Raw genomic sequence first — 19555 nt, forward strand, 5'->3', positions numbered from 1 at the left:
GTACACTTTGTGAAGCAGTTAGCCGACATACCTGTTCCCAACAGTGTAACTGAAGCACTAGAAGACCAAAAATGGGAAGAAGACATGAATGAAGAAATGCGAGCTATCCAGAAGAATGGCACATGGGCACAATGTGTCTCATAGGAATGCAGTTGATCGAATCTTAAGACTCACAAAAGCATGCGGTCAATCCTGATGGTCTACTTTTCATATGTCCTCTCAAAAATTCGCGTGGATTATCGACTTGGGTGCTACGAATTTCATGACTCACTTACCAAGTTGGGCATTTGACGTATATGCACCAACTTGAGGAGGAGTGTTGAAGTGAGTCTCCTAATTAATCAAGGAGATTTATTTCCTTGATTAATTAAGGGATTTACTTTCCTATTTTATAGATTTATTTCCTTGGTTAATTAAGGGATTTACTTTCCTATTTTATATAGTTGTCAAATCATTGTATAATTAGGAGATACTTTCCTAATCCTTTTCTATATCTAATTCCTTGTAAAGTACTCATGTAAATTCTTATATATACCTCCTTATGGAGAAGAATAAAAATAAGAACCTAACATATTCAAACCCATATTCATATTTTAGCATCTATAACTATACACCTTAAGGTCCAATGTATCTACTGATAATATATCTTGCTTTGGTTACTGCAGTTCAATAATTTGCTTAGATAACCATCTGAAATTAAAGTCAATTTCATCCCCTGGAAAGCATGGTAAAACAAATGTTAGCAAGCAAAGCATGAAAAAGCCACGTAGTACCTGGAGAGTCTTAGGAACTGATGGTAACTCCATGTGAGTAACCAAGTGATCAGAGAAAGATACTCTCATGAGCATATAATTCCCATGTTGAGGTGTTCCCAAGGACCAACCACCATGCTTCGTTTTTCACCTGTAAAAGAGAATCTGAAGCTCAGTTGGTTTCTCATTACTAGTTTAGAACAAGAAGAAGTTTTTACCTTAGGGAAACGTGGGGTAAACGCTCTTGATTTGTTTTGCCTGAAATTGGTGTTCACCAGTGTGATGTCTAAAGAGCGAGACTTTCCGCTGTCCGTTTGCTGAAGTTTTAATTTCACTTTGATACGTGGAAAAGGCTGCAGATCCTAGAAGAACAAAATATTCTAGATGCAATGCCTACTGAAATAAGTTAACATGCCTGAAAGCAAATAACTGACTTGTATTTCAATAACCTACCCAGCCCAGTCAAAAAGTTGTCCAGTCATGTTAAATCTTGACCCTTCTAACAACACTTTAATGAGTAAGTCATAATTTCTCATGCTTTAGGGGTCTCTGAAGGTCTGGTTAACTCATATCCAACCTTTCCTCAGGCCAGATAAATTTACATAAATAAGACAAAAGAAGAGCTTCTCTTGGAGGACAAAGTAAAAAAAAACAATACAAGATAAACAATACAGGAAAGAAGCATGGGCTAACAACATTCAAGGGTGCTCAGCATCCCCAATTAACATCTCTAACTAATCAACTGATATGCTAGCTGTAGAATGTAATAAACAAGGCAGAATGCCCAATTCGCACTAGAACTCGTCTTTTATTCTAGGCAGGTACTACTACTAAGCAGTCAGAATTGTAACTACTAAGAAGAATACCTGCACGACCATTTGCAGAGGATGCATGCAAGTAATTGAGCTTGAAATCCACCCACTATTAGCACGTATATCTATCATGGCCTGGATGATTCGTATACTTTGATCCAATACTGACTTCAAGTCTGTGACGTAATCACAGATTGGTAATTCTAACTGCGAGTAATGTGCCTGAATGCAGAATTCATGTAGGCAGTATTCAAGAGCTATTGACAAAGCAAATATCAGTGCAGGAGGTTCTTTCAGCTTCAGGGCTTGAACAAAAATCATGTTCTTTTAATGCAGAAGCGAGTAAAGTTACTTTCCAGCGTTTTGTTCATAAACATAACTTACTTTGCCAGATAAGAAAGAGAGGCTCATAGACGCCCCCCTGCGTGCTATAATTATATACTGTAGATTATGGAATTGAATCAACATGTTTTTATCAGTTTAATGCTTTCTTGCGAAACACGTACTGAATGGCCATGAATATTTTTCCAGTCCTGTTTCATCATCATCTTTTGTGCAGTTGTTGTTAGGTAGGTTCTTACTTGGTAATCACTCGGCAGACACAAATCTATATATAATATATGGTTACAATAAATTAATAAAAAGTGTTTGCGTACTTTCTACACATTTTCTTAAACAATTCAAGTTGAAATCTTAGGTGGTAAGAGAATGAAATCATGCTTTTTGACTCTTCTCAAGTGTGATTAATAATTTGGCTTACTGTTTTCCATTTTACATGCTTGCTGATGTGGGCTGAGGCAATCCAAAGGGGTGTTATTTTAATAGAGGCCTTGACCAATACTGGCACAAGCATTGGTATGCCAAAATTTTCATCACTCCGGCAATCAAGTTCCTAAATGCAGGGGCATTTTGGGATGAAGCTGATACTAATTGGGGTTGAGATATATGTATGTATATATAATTGGGGTTTATTATTTATATTTTGTTAGAAACAACTGTGTACATTGCAAGAAAGCACAATGAAAGAGACCAAAACAACACACAAAATAAAAAGCCACAGAACCTAGAGCAGAATACAAACAGAGAAGGCTTGCTTTCACTGGATCGCAACATCAATGACCTTGCGTGCAACTTTAGTTTTGGGAATGGATATGTAAAGAACACCATTCTTAAGCTCTGCCTTTATGTTGTCCTTCTCACAATTATCAGGAAGCTGAAGGCAGGTCTTATAGGAGCTAAATCTCCTGCTCGACCATGAATCATCACCACTTTCTTCCTTTTTGTGCTCTCCCTTTATAACAAGAACATCATCTTCTACAGACACCTTGACATCCTCCTTGGAGAGGCCCGGCATGTCAAACCTCATTTTGATCTCTTGTTCAGCATCTTTGATGTCCCAAGGCGCACGTACTTTCCCTGATGCTCTGTTTCTGCCTGGCAATGTCACAGTGTCCAGCATTTGGCGCATGGTCCTCACTGGGGAGATGGGATCCAATAAACCTGCAAACAAATTAAAACTCATTTTTAAGCAAACAAGTTTCATGGTACTTCTTAAAGAAACAAAGAAACCACTAAATAAACATTAAGATCCTCCTGTCTAATTTTCCTCTGTTCAAACAAATCAGAATTCAATTAAAGAACAACTTATGAGAGATTGTGACACTTACCAAAAGGTGAAATATCGACAGCCAACCTCCATGGCCTCCTCTCGACTTCAGTTCCTTGGTTGCCCTGATTGACTTGCACGTGCAGCTGGCCATCTCCACCAGCCTGAGCTCTCACCACGGGCAGCCTATGCCACCGTGAAGGAAGGTGGCTGAGCACGGCGCAGTGACATATGTTTTGATTGAAGACCTAGCTTTGGTTTATAGCAAAGGTGATGAAGAGGACAAAACCAAAGTTGAAGACATAGTGATTGCTAAAAGCTAATACAGAAAGAAAATATACGAAATTACAGTGGTTGCGAAGTGGCTCTACACTCTACAGTGAGCTTCTCCTCCTTTTTGCCAATTAGAACTTCGGGATTGCTTGGTGAGCCAGGCACTGACCATTATGCAATATATAGGTTAACTTATAGGACTCTGGAAAGGAAGCTTGAAGAAGGGCCTTGAACGTTTGAGACTGAAACTTCTGGACCCAACGACACCTGTAAATTTTACATTTTTCTCATGCTTTCCGGAAAGATACATGTCACCTTTGCTCCTTCGCACCAGCAAGCTTCGTCTGTCTTCATTTGGATATAAAAAGGACACGACCCGCCCAGGCCCAGCCCCCCCAGGTCACCTAGATCAGCCCAGGCCGCCTAACTCCCTGGTATTGGTGTCCTCCCTCCCCCCTAGTGCCTAGGCCGATTTGCCTCCCAATTCTCACTCTCTCAACAACAGAAACACAGTTTTCTATCTCTTCCTTTCATTTCACACGAAACAAACCCCTCATTTCTTATGCCTTTCCTTATTTTATGTCACCTTTCCTCCTTCTCACACACTATATACATGTCACCTTTGCTCCTTCGCACCAGCAAGCTTCGTCTGTCTTCATTTGGAAAAAAAAGGACAAGACCCGCCCTGGCGCCCAGCCCCCCAGGCCACCTAGATCCGCTCAGGCCGCCTAGGCGCTGCCTAGATCCGCCCAGGCCGCCTAGCCGCCGCCTAACTCCCTGGTGAAGGTGTCCTCCCTCCTAGCGCCTAGGCCGATTTTTCGAACCCACCTCGTAACCTGGAACGGGCTTGCTCAGTGCCCTAGACGTTCGTAGTGACGAGTCCGGGTAAAGCCGCATGGCTATACTTTTCTTTTGAAAAGAGGGCAAAAGGAGTGTAGCCGCGCGGCTATACTATTTTTAAAATAAAATAAGCAAAAACCGATTATTGCCCCGCGGAAGTACTATTTAAAAATAAATTTGGAAACAACCGAGTATACCCGCACGGCTATACTGTTCTTAAAAAAATATGAACCGCAATTCTAACCTTTCTAAGATAATGGATTCATCTTCGTAGGAATCTTTGGATCTACCATATGAACCACCTTTGGCTGTGATTTTTTCTCTTATTGTTCCTTCTTTTTTTGTAAAATTTGGATTTTATAACTATTGTGCACGAATTATAATAATTTGAGAAAATTTTAATCTGCTTGGGGGCACCAAAACTCAGGCCCACTTTCATGAGCCCAATTACACAAGCAAGCAGAGAGAACCACCAGCCTCTTCTACTAGCATCAAAGCCAGAGCTACCCACGTCTCTTCCACAAGCATTAAAACCTAGCTTCTACCATCTCACCATCCATCATTAAAAACTATATTTAACACTCAACCGCCAACGTCTTACCTGCCAGTATTAAAGGCCAAAGACTTATCTTTGCTTCTCCTCCAACGCCTATAAATGGGAGGCATTGGTTACCGAGAAATTGAGTATCGACTCAAAACTTGGCAAAAAAGAAAAAGAAAAAAGAGTATCGACTCAATTTATGCATAATATTTTGAGTGCAGAGATTTATGATAATAAATAATAAGGCTTGCTCGAGTTTATGCTTAATAAACAAGACCTTAAATTGTGTATATTGTAATATGAAGGAACTTGAAAGATACGACCTTGAAAGATACGCAGATGAAGGAACTGAGTTGCAATGAATAATCAGGCACTAGCTAGTAGCAACGTCCTTATAATTATTCTAGTATTACATTATGAATGTCCCATTCACTAGCGGCTAGACTTTTATTTAATCAGGCACTAGCTGTTAGACTATTAGGGCTCGTTTGGTACACAAGATTGGCTTGGACTGGCTTGGACTAAATTTAGTACCATGTTTGTTTTATCTAATCCTAGTCTTAGATGAGATTGATAATACCGGGCCCACCAAAAACACCTCCTTAGGAGGGGACTACTAATCCCATGTGGAAAGGGAGGATTAGCTAGTCCCAATGCTCACTAATGTATAAAATGCATATATTATATTGTAAAATTAATAACATATATTATTATTATTAAACTTACTTACACATATACTATAATGTACATATATACATGTATATACACATAAATATATCATATATGTATATATGTATATATGTATATATGTATATATGTATATATGTATATATATACATACACATATATACATATATAATATATATAATATACATATACATATATACATGTATATTATTATTATAATATACCCATATACACATATACATATTAATATTATAATAATAGCATACGTGTATATATGTAATATATATTATATATTGTAATACATATATATATATATATATATATACATATATGTGTATATATATTATACCCATGTATGTATTATAGTATACATATACACACATATATACACATATACATTATAATGTATTATATATATTGTAATATACATATATACATGTATATATATATATATATTATAAAATACATATATATATATGTAGTATAAATACATGGGTATAATACATACATATATATATATATGTATTTTATAACATGTATATACATGTATGTGCACATATATATATATATATATATATATATATATGTATTTTATAATATATATATATATATACATGTATATAAATGTATGTGTACATATATATATACATACATATGTTTATATTATTTATAATATACATATATACATGTATATACACATACATGTCACATATATTATAAAATACATATGTACACATACATAATACATGTATTTATACATATATACATATACATAGATAGTTTTGAAAAAAAAAAAAAATCTAGTCCTAGTCCAAGCGTACACCAAACGCAGGATAAGTGTTATCCAACTTAGACCAAGCCAAGCCAAGCCAAGACAGCCCCTAAGTATAATCCATGCCAAGACAGTCCTATATACCAAACGAGCCCTTACATTATAATCAGGCACTAGCGGCTAGACTAATTTTTTATTTATTTTAATTTAAAGCGTAGCAGCTCGGCTATATCCTTTTTTATATTAGAGTATATTATTTTTATTTTTAACGAGTATAGCCGGGCGGCTTTACTCTTTTATATTTTGTATGAGTATAGCCGCTCGGCTGTATTCTTTTTTATTTATTTATTTTATTTTTGTATCATATCAACTCACGGCTATACTCTTTAAATATACAATTTTTTCAGATCTTGGGGCTAAAATACCACTTTAGCTCATTCTGCTAGAGTTATTTCGTCAATTATTTTGGGCAAGAATAAGAAATAATAGGGGTTAAACCCATAAATACAATAACAAAAGGGATCCACCAACTTTTTGTGGAACAAAGAATGTTGAATTTCAGAGTATAAAATTGCTTGAATGCTTTTTGAATCTAAATTTCCATGTCCTAAAAAAACTCTTGATGGTATTTACTCTTTTAACCCCTTCCTTCTAGGGTTAGAGTCTGAGAAATATATGTGGGAGAGGGAAAGAGACTCAACTCACAACTACTACTCAATCCCACTCAAATACATAAAGAGGCAAATATATATTTAAATAGTATAGCCGCGCGGTTATACTTTGTATACTTTGTAAATATATTTGAATATTTAGTGATATACACCTTAAGGTCCAATGTATTGATACTTTTTTAAAACTATCTATAACTATACACCTTAAGGTCCAATGTATCTACTGATAATATATCTTGCTTTGGTTACTGCAGTTCAATAAGTTGTGAAATAGAGTGCTCTTGCTGGAACCTTAGATAACAATCTGAAATTAAAGTCAATTTCATCCCCTGGAAAGCACGGTAAAACAATGTTAGCAAGCAAAGCATGAAAAAGCCACATGTTGAGGTGTTCCTGGAGAGTCTTAGGAACTGATGGTAACTCCATGTGAGTAACCAAGTGATCAGAGAAAGATACTCTTATGAGAGCATATCATTCCCATGTTGAGGTGTTCCCAAGGACCAACCACAATGCTTCGTTTTTCACTTGTAAAAGACAATCTGAAGCTCAGTTTGGTTTCTCATTACTAGTTTAGAACAAGAAGAAGTTTTTACCTTAGGGAAACGCGGGGTAAACGCTCTTGATTTGTTTTGCTTGAAATTGGTGTTCACCAGTGTGATGTCTAAAGAGCGAGACTTTCCGCTGTCCTTTTGCTGAAGTTTTAATTTCACTTTGACACGAGGAAAAGGCTGCAGATCCTAGAAGAACAAAATATTCTAGATGCAATGTACTGAAATCAGTAAACATGCCTGAAAGCAAATAACTGACTAGTATTTCAATAACCTACCCAGCCCAGTCAAAAAGTTGTCCAGTCATGTTAAATCTTGACCTGTGGGTTAGTCAGCCATGTGTCTCCGTACCTGATACAATTTTGAAGCAGGAAAATTTCCAATCATGGTCTGCAAAGTTGCCTTGGGGAGATACAATAGTTGTTGTACGCTGAATATTCCTCTTTTGCTTAGCGAGTCAGCAAGTTCAACATTCATGCATGGCATCATATCCATGAGGAAGAATCCCCATCAAACCATAAACCCTGAAAAGAACCCGAAAGATATGAGAAGAGGCTAGGAGGTGAAAACTCTACTTTCTTAAGGAACAAATCATCCGAGTCAAAGAGTAATTGTTAAAAATAAATAATTAGATAAATCAAAGCTTCACCTTTTTCAGAAACAATTAGTGTACCATTTAAGGGCAAGAGCAGCACATTGTCCTTGCAGACAAAAATATATATGGCTAAATTCCAAAGTAGCCCTTCTAACAACACTTTAATGAGTAAGTCATAACTTCTCATGCTTTAGGGGTCTCTGAAGGTCTGGTTAACTCACATCCAACCCTTCCTCAGGCCAGATAAATCTACATGAGAATTGAGCATGGTATTACCTAGACAAATAAGAGCTGAGAACCTCAGGTTCAGTATTGTCCAAGCCATAGTAAGCTGGATTAAACATCTGTAGAAAACTATGCTCATTTAAGATCTTGTACAGGCTCAACAAATCAAATACTAAGGACGGTAATCAAAACCAAAGGCTTTTAACTTGTGTCTTCACCATATTTAAGTACAAGAGGATCATTGCCAATTGAAGTTGAAAACTATGCAACTTTGCATGTAGAAAAATGTAAATGATAGGCATTCTGAACTTTAATAGCAAAAAAAAGATAGGTGTAGAGTAATGAAAAAGTAAAAAGGAAAATGCTTTACTGATTAGATATAGGACTGCAAGACTTCATCCGTTGACTTTATTAGATTTTCTGATATTCAGAACCCCAAACAACCTGATTCCTAGTATTAATATTTGAGGCAAATATTCAGAAAGTAATAAGATTTGTGTTTATTGATTGTTAGGCGAGCAGATTGTGATGGACATCTACTCCCATATTTCTTGTAGAATCTGAGCAACTGTTGATTATAAAGGGAGAAAAGCATGTAATCTGATTCACATATTTCTTTCTTTCCAAATTTTATTCTATATAGTCATGTGTGACCAAATCCATCAGTTGCAATATATCTGTGATTGATATTGGAAAATTAACATATCTCTTTGTTTTCCCATCATAATATTCTGTTCCCTGCAAGAGAATCAACACTTATGTAAATTTGTCATGAAGAACAGCTGCTGCAATATACTCCTGCTAGAAACCTTTGTAAATATAGGAACCAAATGAAAAAGATACCGCACAAATTTTGGCTTACCTTAATAATGACCAGATGATGACCTGGAAGGTTTACACACCATGCCAATGTGCTGGTACAAACCAATACCTATAATTTAATACATATGCCTAATCAATATATAGAGTAAGAAAATGATCTTTTTTATATTCTCTTTTCCTAATGTGTTTTGCAGGAAAGACTCATGCTTACTGAGGTCAAATAGAAATGCCTGAATCTTGTTGTTTGCAAAAAGCTCCTCAACAAGAGATCTATCTTTGTCATTCAGACCGGCATGGTGTAATCCAATGCCAAACTGCAAGGTGTGCCTCAGGTTAAAGAACCATCTGCTGGGCTTCTTCTGGCATACTAAGAAACTGCCTTGTATGTTCATCTGACGTTGCAAACTTCAATAACAGAAAAGCACCAAAAAAAAATCGAATCAACGCAGCAGCCGAAACCGAAGAAAAAAAATCGAAGCTTCAGTTGAGAGAGAGGCTCAAGACCGAGTATTTGAATTTTGAAGATTGGACTGCGAGTGCACGCTTCGTGTTAGTTTCTCTGTCTCTTCATATCACTCACGCACCACCCGCCCAGGCCGCCTAGGCGTCGCTTAGATCCTTCCAGGCCGCCTAAGTCCCTGGCGTCGGTGTCCTCCCGCCTAGCGCCTAGGTCGATTTTTCGAACACGGTTCGAAATCTGGAAATGGCTTGCTCTGTGCCCTAGACGTTCGTAGTGACGAGTTCGAGTCCTCTATCCGTGGCTACCATGGCGTCCAATTTACGTATGTTTCTGATTTTGAAATTTTTTTTGTAACCGTACAGCCGCACGGCTATACTGTTTAGCTACATCCGAATATTTTAAACGTATAGCCGCTCGGCTGTACTATTTATACATATTAAAATATTTAAACAGTAGAGCCGGCCGGCTATACGCTTTCAGTAAATTCGAATGTTTACAGAGTATAGCCGAGAGGCAGTACTCTTTTAATAAATTTATTTATTGAGTATAGCCGCCCGGCTATACTATTTAAAATTCAAAAGTGTATCATTTTCTTTTTTTTAAATATAAAATTAGTTCCTTTAGGTCAATAAATAGTTTTTTTAGTGAGTAATTAATATTAATTATTTTAATTAACTCCATAAATTATATTACTTAATAAATAGTAATTAAGTATATGATGAGTAAAACATCTCATAAGTCCATAATGAATCAATTAGGCAATCAACTAACTTGATTTAGACTTAAATCTGAAGTGCCCCAAGGCTTGACGCCCATCTTTTTGATATTAAATATTAAATATTATCTATATAATATTTAATGTTCAAATCAAATTTGAAGCCTAATTGGCTTTTACTTGACCCAACTTCCAGTTATTAAGTTTAGGATTACCACACTTATAAAGACTTCACTTTTTTATCTTCCTACCAATGTGGGCCAAAAATCCTTAAATTTCATTCGAACTTCCAACAAGTAGAACTATAAAGCATTAGCTATGATCCTTCTTGAACAAATAAGCAGTTTATCATTAACACCTACAAGTCCCTTAGTGCTGCCTGGCTGCAGGTCCCTAAAGCCAATCAACTACCACTCCCCTATCTTCTTTTGCAGTAATAAGACTCATGTAGTTGTGTACATTTTTTTTGTTGTATTATTGAGAGCAATGTTATGTGCGTGGCAAGAGATTTTCTTTGACCTTTATCCCTTTATATATACCAATAGATAAGATGCCTAGTATCACAAAGCCATATTATGGGGTGCAATTAAAACAAAACAAGGGATATTTAGTTATATACCTATTCTTAGCACTAAAACTATAAATAAACTCTACACCATTTAATTTCTATAAACAAACCCAAAAAATGACAGCTGACCTCATTGAATTTAATTTTGATTATTAAATTACTTTGATGCCCTATTGAGTGTTTTAGGTTTTTTTATAAGATTTTGGGATTAGATTTGTTTTATGAAATCAATGGCAGTTTTGTAATTTAAAAGAAGTTAAAAGCATTTTTGTTATATTGTAATTGGGTTTTAGGTGTGTTTCTAAAGTCCATTTCATATAGGGTTTTTTTTATAATTTGAGCTCCTATATTGGGTATAATAGTGAATCTCCCTTAAAAAAAATTATTTGGTCTGTATTAAATTACACACGGGTACATGCAAATGTGTAGTGAGTACAAGCACGCAATGCGGCTATGCAAAATTTATTGGAAATGCTACTCTTATTACATTTTTATATTTCTATACTATATTTTTATACCACCTTATGTAGTATCTAACTTACACATGTCACATCAATTACTTATATGTCAGTTATGTTTTAATTTTTATTCTCTTTTAGTTAAAGCGATTAATTCATTAATATTTTCAGGCCTTCACCCTGCCCTGGTTTTTCATCATCGGCATAAGTCCGCAGTGAAAACCAATATAGGACTCCAGATCTATAATTTCTTATATTTGGATTCTCTATGTTTACCAATGTTTTAATATAGACCCATTTCATGCTAAAAATGTTGGAAAAACCATGGTACTAGACTTATGTAATCGATGCCCAATTTTCATTTATTATTTATTTTCTATGTCTATTTTACCCTTAAAAGTAAATAATTAAAACAAATTTAAAGTCCTCAAAGTAAAAAAAGGCATTGTTACTCTTAAATTTTGACTTTTAAACATTTAAGGCTAAAATAAAAGAGTTTTTCTATTTAAACTCCTTTCTTTTTTTTGTTTACCCCAATACTTAAATCATTATGCTCTTAAGTTTTATTATTGTGTAAAAAGACAAAAAAGGTTATCCAACTTAATACTTAACCCTAGTACATCTATAAACACATCCCATCACTCTTCATATTAAGTTTTAGAAAAACACAAACTCCTCTACACCTTTATTTTATCAAAGATTATTGAAGAGAAGTTTGTTTTATGAAAAGATATTAAGACCCTTTGTTGTTTGGAATTTAAAAAAAATAATAGTAAAGTATGACCACCACCCTCTTTTTTCATTTTGAAATATGAAATTGGAATATGAAATTCTGTTGTATAAATATCGAATCAGACAATAGAAATATTAATTTGTTAGGTGGATCAAATTGACATATAGTTTTGATTTTTTGAAGTAGCAAGATGCTCTGGTTGCCTTTTGTTCATGTGTCTGCTAATACCATCTCCAATAGGGTATTTATCCATCCTTCTTACTAGTTCATTTTCAAATTTTCAAAAAATAATAATATTAATAAAAATAATAATGTTGCTACACATTTGACAACATTGTTTTTATCTCTTTAATTAATGTGAGGTTGAGGTGAACTTAGAGTGGTGATGGGCAAGATAGCGGGGGTGTGGGGTGTGAGGTTGATGAGTTTTTTATTTTTATTTTTCTTGTTGGGTGTGTATTTATGGGTAGTTTGGGAAGAAAGTGAGGTTTTCTTAGAAATTTTGAAATTTTGAATTAGAAGTTGGGGTAAACAAAGAGAAGTGCGGGTTTAAATGGAAAAACTCTTTAAAAGCGAAAAAGAGTGAGAGATAGGTTAACCAAATATGTTAAGTTAAAATGAGGAGGTTAATTTTGGGTTGAATGGACGAAGCTACCCTCTAAAAAGCGACATACGGAAAATAATTAAGTGCTTCTGTTTGCAACAAAATGGAAATTTGGCTCTTCTTCTTGCTTGTGCTTATGTTTGCCTCCAAACCCACCTTAGTCTAGGGTTTTACGCTCTCTTCAAGTTTGTGTGTAATTTAGAATACAAATGGCTTCATCTTTAGTTCTTTTTTTGAATACAAGTGATAGTCTAAATTGTAAGGGGGAGGGAAGTTTATCACACGCACTATCAAGGTGCCATGTGAATTCAAACCTGAGACCATTAGTCTGCAAGTCAAGACCTTTTTCTACTAAGCTACACCCCGTTTCATCTTTAGTTTTTACTACATAAGAAAAAAATAAGTTACAACATGCAAGTTATGATGTGATTTACAAACCCAACCCCCTTACACTTTCTCCCCATAATTATTAATAATAATTATATTTAATGGAAGAAGCAAGAAATTTAGCACCAAAGTTCTCGATCTTTGTCCAAGTATCTGCCTCCTTCTACAGGCCTGGTACCATTTATACCAAGAGTCCATTTCTCAAACGTACACCTCAAGAAATCATAATATCCTCCATGAAGAGAGAGCATCTCTTTCTTTGCTCTGTCTTCTATCCATGGGTATGTCCGTAAATTCAATAATGAATTATTGATTGATTCCTGTAATAGAATGAAAATTTTATAATACCGCAAGGATGACCACATTTAAAGACTTGCTCTATATCTTTTTTTATCAAATCCAAAACCAATTGGTAACGAGTGCAAATTGCATGAATCTTTTAATATTATTAGGCAATACTTTAATTCCCCGACTGGGATTCACACACTCAATAGAATCTGTTTTGTTGAATCACCATTAGTTAGAAACAATCTATTGGCCGCATTTTAGGAGACGTTTAAAACCTTTCTTTTAGAAATTAATCACAAGCAAATAACCCTAAGAAGAGTATCAAGTGGAAAGGACTCAAGGAGTACCTTCTCACAGTGTCTGCATTGCTGATCAAAGCTAAGGTGTGGTGCAACAGCTTTTGTTCTTAGTTTGGCAACTTTGGCATTGATAACCCAACTATGAGTTAAGCTACTGAAAGCAGAATCACAGAAAAAAAATTACAGCATTTAAAGAAAACTGATGTCCTGAAAATACCATGTGAACAAAAGCGAGAAAGGATCAATTGTTAAGAAACCTTGAATCACCATCATCTTGCATTCTCATGAGGGTCTCAATTCCTGCACAGCTACTGTGGCCAATGACTAATATATTCTTAACCTGAAGTCAGCCATAAACATTTTGATCAATTTTCAAGGAAAATAAACATTAGTTTCGCTACCTCCCTAACCCCGAATTTGGAGATGGATTCCGATTTTAAGCAAAGCACTGTTAAGTTATACAGAAACACAGAGGTCGAAAGAGATTCGGGAGCAAGATGACATACTTCAAGAGTATTTACTGCAAACTCAAGAGCAGCATTAGTTTCTGATGCTCCATTCTGCAAAGGGCAAAGGTTGATTTGCAGGATTTGATAGTTTATATTTGAGAATTGAAAGAGCAGAAATTGTAGAATACAGACGAGCCAAATATATACCTCAAATGGGGGAACAAGGTTTGCTACATTTCTAATCATGAATGCTTCTCCAGGTTGAAAGCCTAGGATGTTAGAGGGACATACCCTAGAGTCTGCACAAGCAATCACCATGAACTGTTTTTGAACTAGTAAGTTTATTTTATATGGAACTTTCCAATTTCATTTATAACAGAAAAATGAACCTGAGCAGAAGCAAGAAGTACTTTAAACAAGATAAGAATCAAGTTTATATAAACTACCTTTGGTGCTTGAGCTTGAGCTAGAGTTTGGAAATGCTCTGACTCTTTCCTGTTCAAGAGTATAATTACCATACAGACCAATATGCAATCAAGTTGTGTGTAACATTTAACTGCTACTTACAAAAATTTGTGCGTCTTAAAACTCAGAAACCTCTCTTTCATCTCACCAAACAAGTCAGGCCCATTATTAGCTTTTGAAACATTTTCTCCTTCACAATTTGAACATTCATGGGCAAGTTCCATGGAATCATTTGAAGCCTCCAGCCTTCCAACTGGGTGTCTTCTGTAAAAAGACAGCCGATCATAGCAGTTATGGTGGAGCTCTTAGTGGTATCATAATATATCTATAATATTAAAATTACATCATAAGATTTAAATTCAAGAGTTTCCCTAGTCATGAATTTCTGTTTTCTTTTTTGGGTGAAAATGAATTTCCTCTTTTCAATAAAGACAGATTAAATCATATTTCTTGTGATCCAGATATTCAAACATGGAACTAAAATAATAGAGATTGTGAGGTAAAAAAAATCAATGTAACATTTCAAGCACAATAATTCATATCAAAGAGCAATGATTGGAAAATATACTTACTTGACTGAAGGCAGTAATTCTACATGGGTTCCTTGTTCAACTTCTGCAGAATTTGTCTAGGAATTTTCACATATTAAAGAAACAAAATCTGGGTATCAGTGAGGCAACCAATTTGATAATAAATATATATATTATTGAGAGCTTGAAACAAGTACCAGGTTTGAGGCAGAGGATTTTCTTCTGTAATTGCTACAGGTTGAGGAAGGTCTTGCAGCTGCCATTGTTGAAAGAATCCGACGAGCGTTTGAGCCTGCAATTGTGAAAACAAACAAAGATTTATGAGTTTAATGATATACAGGTAAGTTGGTTGGTTGGTTTCTGATAATACTTACGGATTGGGAAGATCATCTCTGCTCGTTCCCGCCTTCACATGTGGTCGGTCCAAAAAGATGAGTTTTTAGTTTAAGAAATAATTTTTTATTTTTTATTATAATGAAACGTGAATACAATACAGAAAAAGGCTTGAATCTTATCCAATCCCAACCCGTAGTCATCCAGAGTTTGTAAAGTGACATGGATGTGCCTACTTGGAACTACATGGTTTTGAATGGGAAAAATAAATTTAGAATCTGAAAAAGAAAATTCTGAATTTTTAAATTGATATACACCAATAATCTTATTTGAATTCATTAAAAAAAATTTAAAAATTTTAAAAATTGAGAAATTCCACTGGAAAAAAAGAAAAAAAAACTTAGCATTGGGTGATCATAAAGTTCAACTTTAAATTCCATCTCGATAATTGTCGTTTATAAAATATCAACAGAGTCAGAATTTTAAGAAAAAAAAGTCACTTGCTACAACCACCACATTACCACGACAATCACCATCAACTTGAAATTGTGATGAAACCACTCTCATATCACAACGTCGCTACTACCTTGTCATGACCATCAATCGTCATCTCTATTACAACTACATGTTTCTAAAATTGAATCATGATAACATTAAGTAGTTATTATTAACGAGAGCTTTAACTAATATATCAATTAAGACAAGAGAACGCTTTTATTTTTCATCAATTAAGACGAGATAAAAATATATTCCACTCTCTCTAATGCCGTTTGTATAAAAATTTAATATTTTTTTTTAAAAAAAAGACAGGAGATAAGAGTAGAATTTGAGCTAGACAAATTCCAGGTCAAATTTGTAAGCCCAAATTGGATGTGATAATGTTTTGTTAATTCTTTTACCCTCATCTTAATTAGTTAGGAAAAAAAGCAGCCATAGCTTCAATCATATATTACAATTTAAAATTTAAACTAAACATAAAAGGTTATTGTTTGATTGTTTCAGTCTGCTTCTATTTTTTTCCTCAAAGAGGAGAAAAAATAAATCTGATCTCAGTATATCTCATATATATAAACCCAAACAAAAAAAATAACAAATCCTACTGATTTTATTCCATGTAATCTAGGATCCAGGTTTCTGTACACCAACCCAAAATATGAGTTTCCCTTTTTGCCCTCACTACTTCCTTAATATTCATTCTCATCCTCATATATCGACCCATAAACCCGAGCTTGCTTGTTCCCCAAAAACAACCGACCCGGCCCAGAACCCGAGGCCCGATTCTCCACCACAGCCTTCAAAGCCCGCTTCAAAGCCCTAACCTCCTCCTCCCCGCCACCGCCGGCCCATTGCATCACAATCACATTCTTGGTCCGTCCGCCAACAGTCATCATCTCGGCCCGGATCGCCGTGGCCCGTACCGACCGGATCGCCTGGATCAAGTCCCGGTTCAGACCAGGCCTATCCTCGCAGCACAGCGTCGCCTTCAGAAGCCTCGCCTCGCCGTCGCAGTAGCTCACCGTGGCCTCGTCCGACTCGCCCGGAAACGGCCAGGGCTCCGATCCAGTGGTGCCGCCGCAGCAAGAGCCCCCGTCCTGTCGCGCAAGGTCAGCAGCCTGCCTCCTCAACTCCCGCACGTGCTGCACCACCTCCGCTAGCAACGACGCCTTGTCCGTCTGCGCATAAAATTAAAATCACGCCGAGTACAATTACCACAATGCCCCTATATTTAAATCGAAATAACGAGGAAGGGACTATGGTTTTGGTTTTTCTTACCCGCGTGGTGTTGGGGAGGAGAGTGCGGAGGGTGGAGAGGTGGGCGTTGATACGCTGCCTGCGTCTCCTCTCGGCTTCCTTGTGGCTCTTGGATGCTTCTGCTGACCTGGAGGTCTCGGTCATGGAGGCTGCTGGGCTCAGGATGGAATCTGCCCCGTCCATCAGGTTGACCAGCGACGGGTCGTGTGCGTAGTGATTTTGATCAGACCAGCTCAGGAAAGGAAGCATTTTTTTTTCTCTGGTAATGAACAGCAAGTGTTTGAGAATAAGAAGAGTTGGGTTTTGTTGGGTAGGTGTAGTTATAGGGAACTGGGGTATGCTTAGAGAGAGAGAGAGAGAGAGAGAGATGGGTTTGAAGAAGAAGAAGAAGAGAGGAAGTGAGAGGAAGTGAGAGCAAGTAGGAGTTGGAAGTGAAGTGAACAAGAGAAACAGTGAGTTATTTGACCTGTTTTTTACTTTTTTATTTATTTACCGCTGCTGGGTTGATGAGATAATAAATAAATTAAAACAATTAAAATTATAAAAAGCGAACATGAATAAATATTATTTAGAAAAATAAAAGGAAATTAAAGAAAGAAAATGGAAAACGTGAATCGAGGCAGGACTAGAAACTTGGAGAAAGGGCAAAAAGAGTGAAAGAAGGGGAAGGGTTTGGAAGGGGGACCAAGGGAATATTGTTAAAGAATCCGTGTGTCATGTCCATGTTACCATGTATGTCAATTTTATTATTATTTGAAAGTTCAAGCATGTTACATTGTATTATCCACCCATAAAAATAAAAATAAAACATGTCATATTGTGATTAAAATAAAATCGCTTATAAGTTAACAAATAAAGGTTAACATAGTAATATTTTCTTGTGAGTATTTGCACATTTGGGAGGAGATCGAATCCAAGACCTAAGTAACTTTTGAGCTTTAGTAAAATCACTTAAAAATTAACAAAAGTTTAACTAGTAATGGATTTGTTGTTGGTGCTCAAAACTAGACGATCAGTAGTGGGCTCAAATTTAAAGATGAGGTGTGATCTGATTTGCACTCAGTAAGCACTTCTCTTTAATAAGCTGAGGATTATCTGCAAAGAGAGAGAGAGGAAAGAGCAGTAGGTAAGACCTAAGATACCGGTGTGGTGCCAGTCGAATGCCTTCTGATGTTAAAGTTAGCCAAAAGATAGAGGAGTTAGCGATTGATAAAGTAGGGGCATAAGTGTCAAGTAGCTATTACCTTGTACCCTGGAGGCAAGAGACTATATTTACAGAGGTATTTGGGTGTCCTCTTGGTGTAAACTTTTGATGTGAGACTCGTGGGAGTAGCCTAAAAAGATGCCACATGTCCTAGCCAATATACCAGTAAAGAACCTGAGAGATTCCTGCAAGATACCTTTTGGGAGACTGAATTGGTAAAGGGTGCCGAGGGCATCTATCGATTGTCGATTGTGAACCTGTGCAACTGGGCCGGCCAGAGTGGAATTGGTCGTGGGTGTTGAGGGCACCAACTGATTGTAAGACTAGGCAGGTCAATGTGGGCTCTTAGGCCCTAATTGATGGAGAATTAGTAGGTGGTGCCAAGGGGCAACTATCGATTGTAATGCCGGACTGGCCAGCATGGGCTCATGGGCGCTGCTTGGTGTTAGGTCCTTTCCACATGTCATGACATGAGAGGCTGGTCAGATATAATACCAACATTTGTAAAACCCATTATCTAACCCACATAATCTTACAAAATTAATGTCATAATTTTGATGGAGAAAATATTTTATCTGAACAGCAATGCATATTTGGTTTAATAGTTTTAAGGGTAAACTGCCGAAATGCCCCCTGAACTTGTACCTAATTATCAATTTACCCCATGACCTTTTTTTTTAGCGAATTAAGGGCTCGAATTAAATTTTATTATCAATTCCCCCTACCGTCTAAATCAACAACATGTCATCCAATAATCTGTTAGATCATTAAAAAATATTATTTTTTGAAAGAATTAAAGAAAAAAAACAAAAACCATGTGCCTTGGGCCGATATTACTAGAACCCATGTTTCAATTTCTTATTTGTAGCATTCAATCACAAAAACGCAAGTTTTGTTTGTTGAAAATTTTATATTGTTTGAGAAAGTTTGAAACTTTAACGTGGTTCTGGTTTTCAATGGAACAGAAATGATTTGAGCATGAATGTCAAGGATGCTGCAGTGGGTACACTAAATGGGTCGGTGCTTGGAGAACTTGACAGTGTAGATTCTCGATTTTCTTCGGCTTCTTTGGATTTTGAAGTCAAACAAAAGAGGAGGGAAAGTGTTTATAGAGAAATTTTGCTAACACCCAAAGCAAGAACCAGAACCAGATCTGAGTCTGGGAC

The 19555-nt window shown here is 36.1% G+C and overlaps 2 protein-coding genes and 1 pseudogene across 4 annotated transcripts; all 3 read right to left on the reverse strand.

Annotated features, from left to right (window-relative positions):
- Positions 1-2533: 2533 nt before the first annotated feature.
- Positions 2534-3747, reverse strand: LOC110751985 (small heat shock protein, chloroplastic-like; annotated as a pseudogene). The gene is made up of 2 exons (XR_015833056.1): positions 3232-3747; positions 2534-3064 (listed from the first exon to the last, which is right to left on the reverse strand). The product of XR_015833056.1 is annotated as a small heat shock protein, chloroplastic-like (transcript).
- Positions 3748-13048: 9301 nt separating this feature from the next.
- On the reverse strand, positions 13049-15633 carry LOC110751882 (beta carbonic anhydrase 5, chloroplastic-like). Of its 2 annotated transcripts, none has more exons than XM_021952409.2 (10): positions 15475-15633; positions 15298-15392; positions 15143-15198; positions 14673-14834; positions 14552-14600; positions 14313-14426; positions 14163-14216; positions 13914-13996; positions 13705-13807; positions 13049-13389 (listed from the first exon to the last, which is right to left on the reverse strand). In XM_021952409.2, exons 1-10 carry the CDS (start codon positions 15488-15490, stop codon positions 13189-13191), a joined length of 933 nt encoding a protein of 310 aa, XP_021808101.2. In that variant the 5' UTR covers positions 15491-15633; the 3' UTR covers positions 13049-13188. The 2 variants fall into 2 exon arrangements, with proteins under 2 accessions (XP_021808101.2, XP_021808100.2); XM_021952408.2 differs by having other exon boundaries at positions 13705-13810.
- An 882-nt stretch (positions 15634-16515) lies between these two features.
- On the reverse strand, positions 16516-17642 carry LOC110751883 (transcription factor bHLH30-like). Its single transcript, XM_021952410.2, has 2 exons — positions 17207-17642; positions 16516-17106 (listed from the first exon to the last, which is right to left on the reverse strand). Exons 1-2 carry the CDS (start codon positions 17432-17434, stop codon positions 16618-16620), a joined length of 717 nt encoding a protein of 238 aa, XP_021808102.1. The 5' UTR covers positions 17435-17642; the 3' UTR covers positions 16516-16617.
- Between the last annotated feature and the right edge of the window lie 1913 nt (positions 17643-19555).

This window comes from Prunus avium, chromosome 1, assembly GCF_965620075.1.
Source record: "Prunus avium chromosome 1, drPruAviu1.hap1.1, whole genome shotgun sequence".
Lineage (NCBI taxonomy): Eukaryota > Viridiplantae > Streptophyta > Magnoliopsida > Rosales > Rosaceae > Prunus > Prunus avium.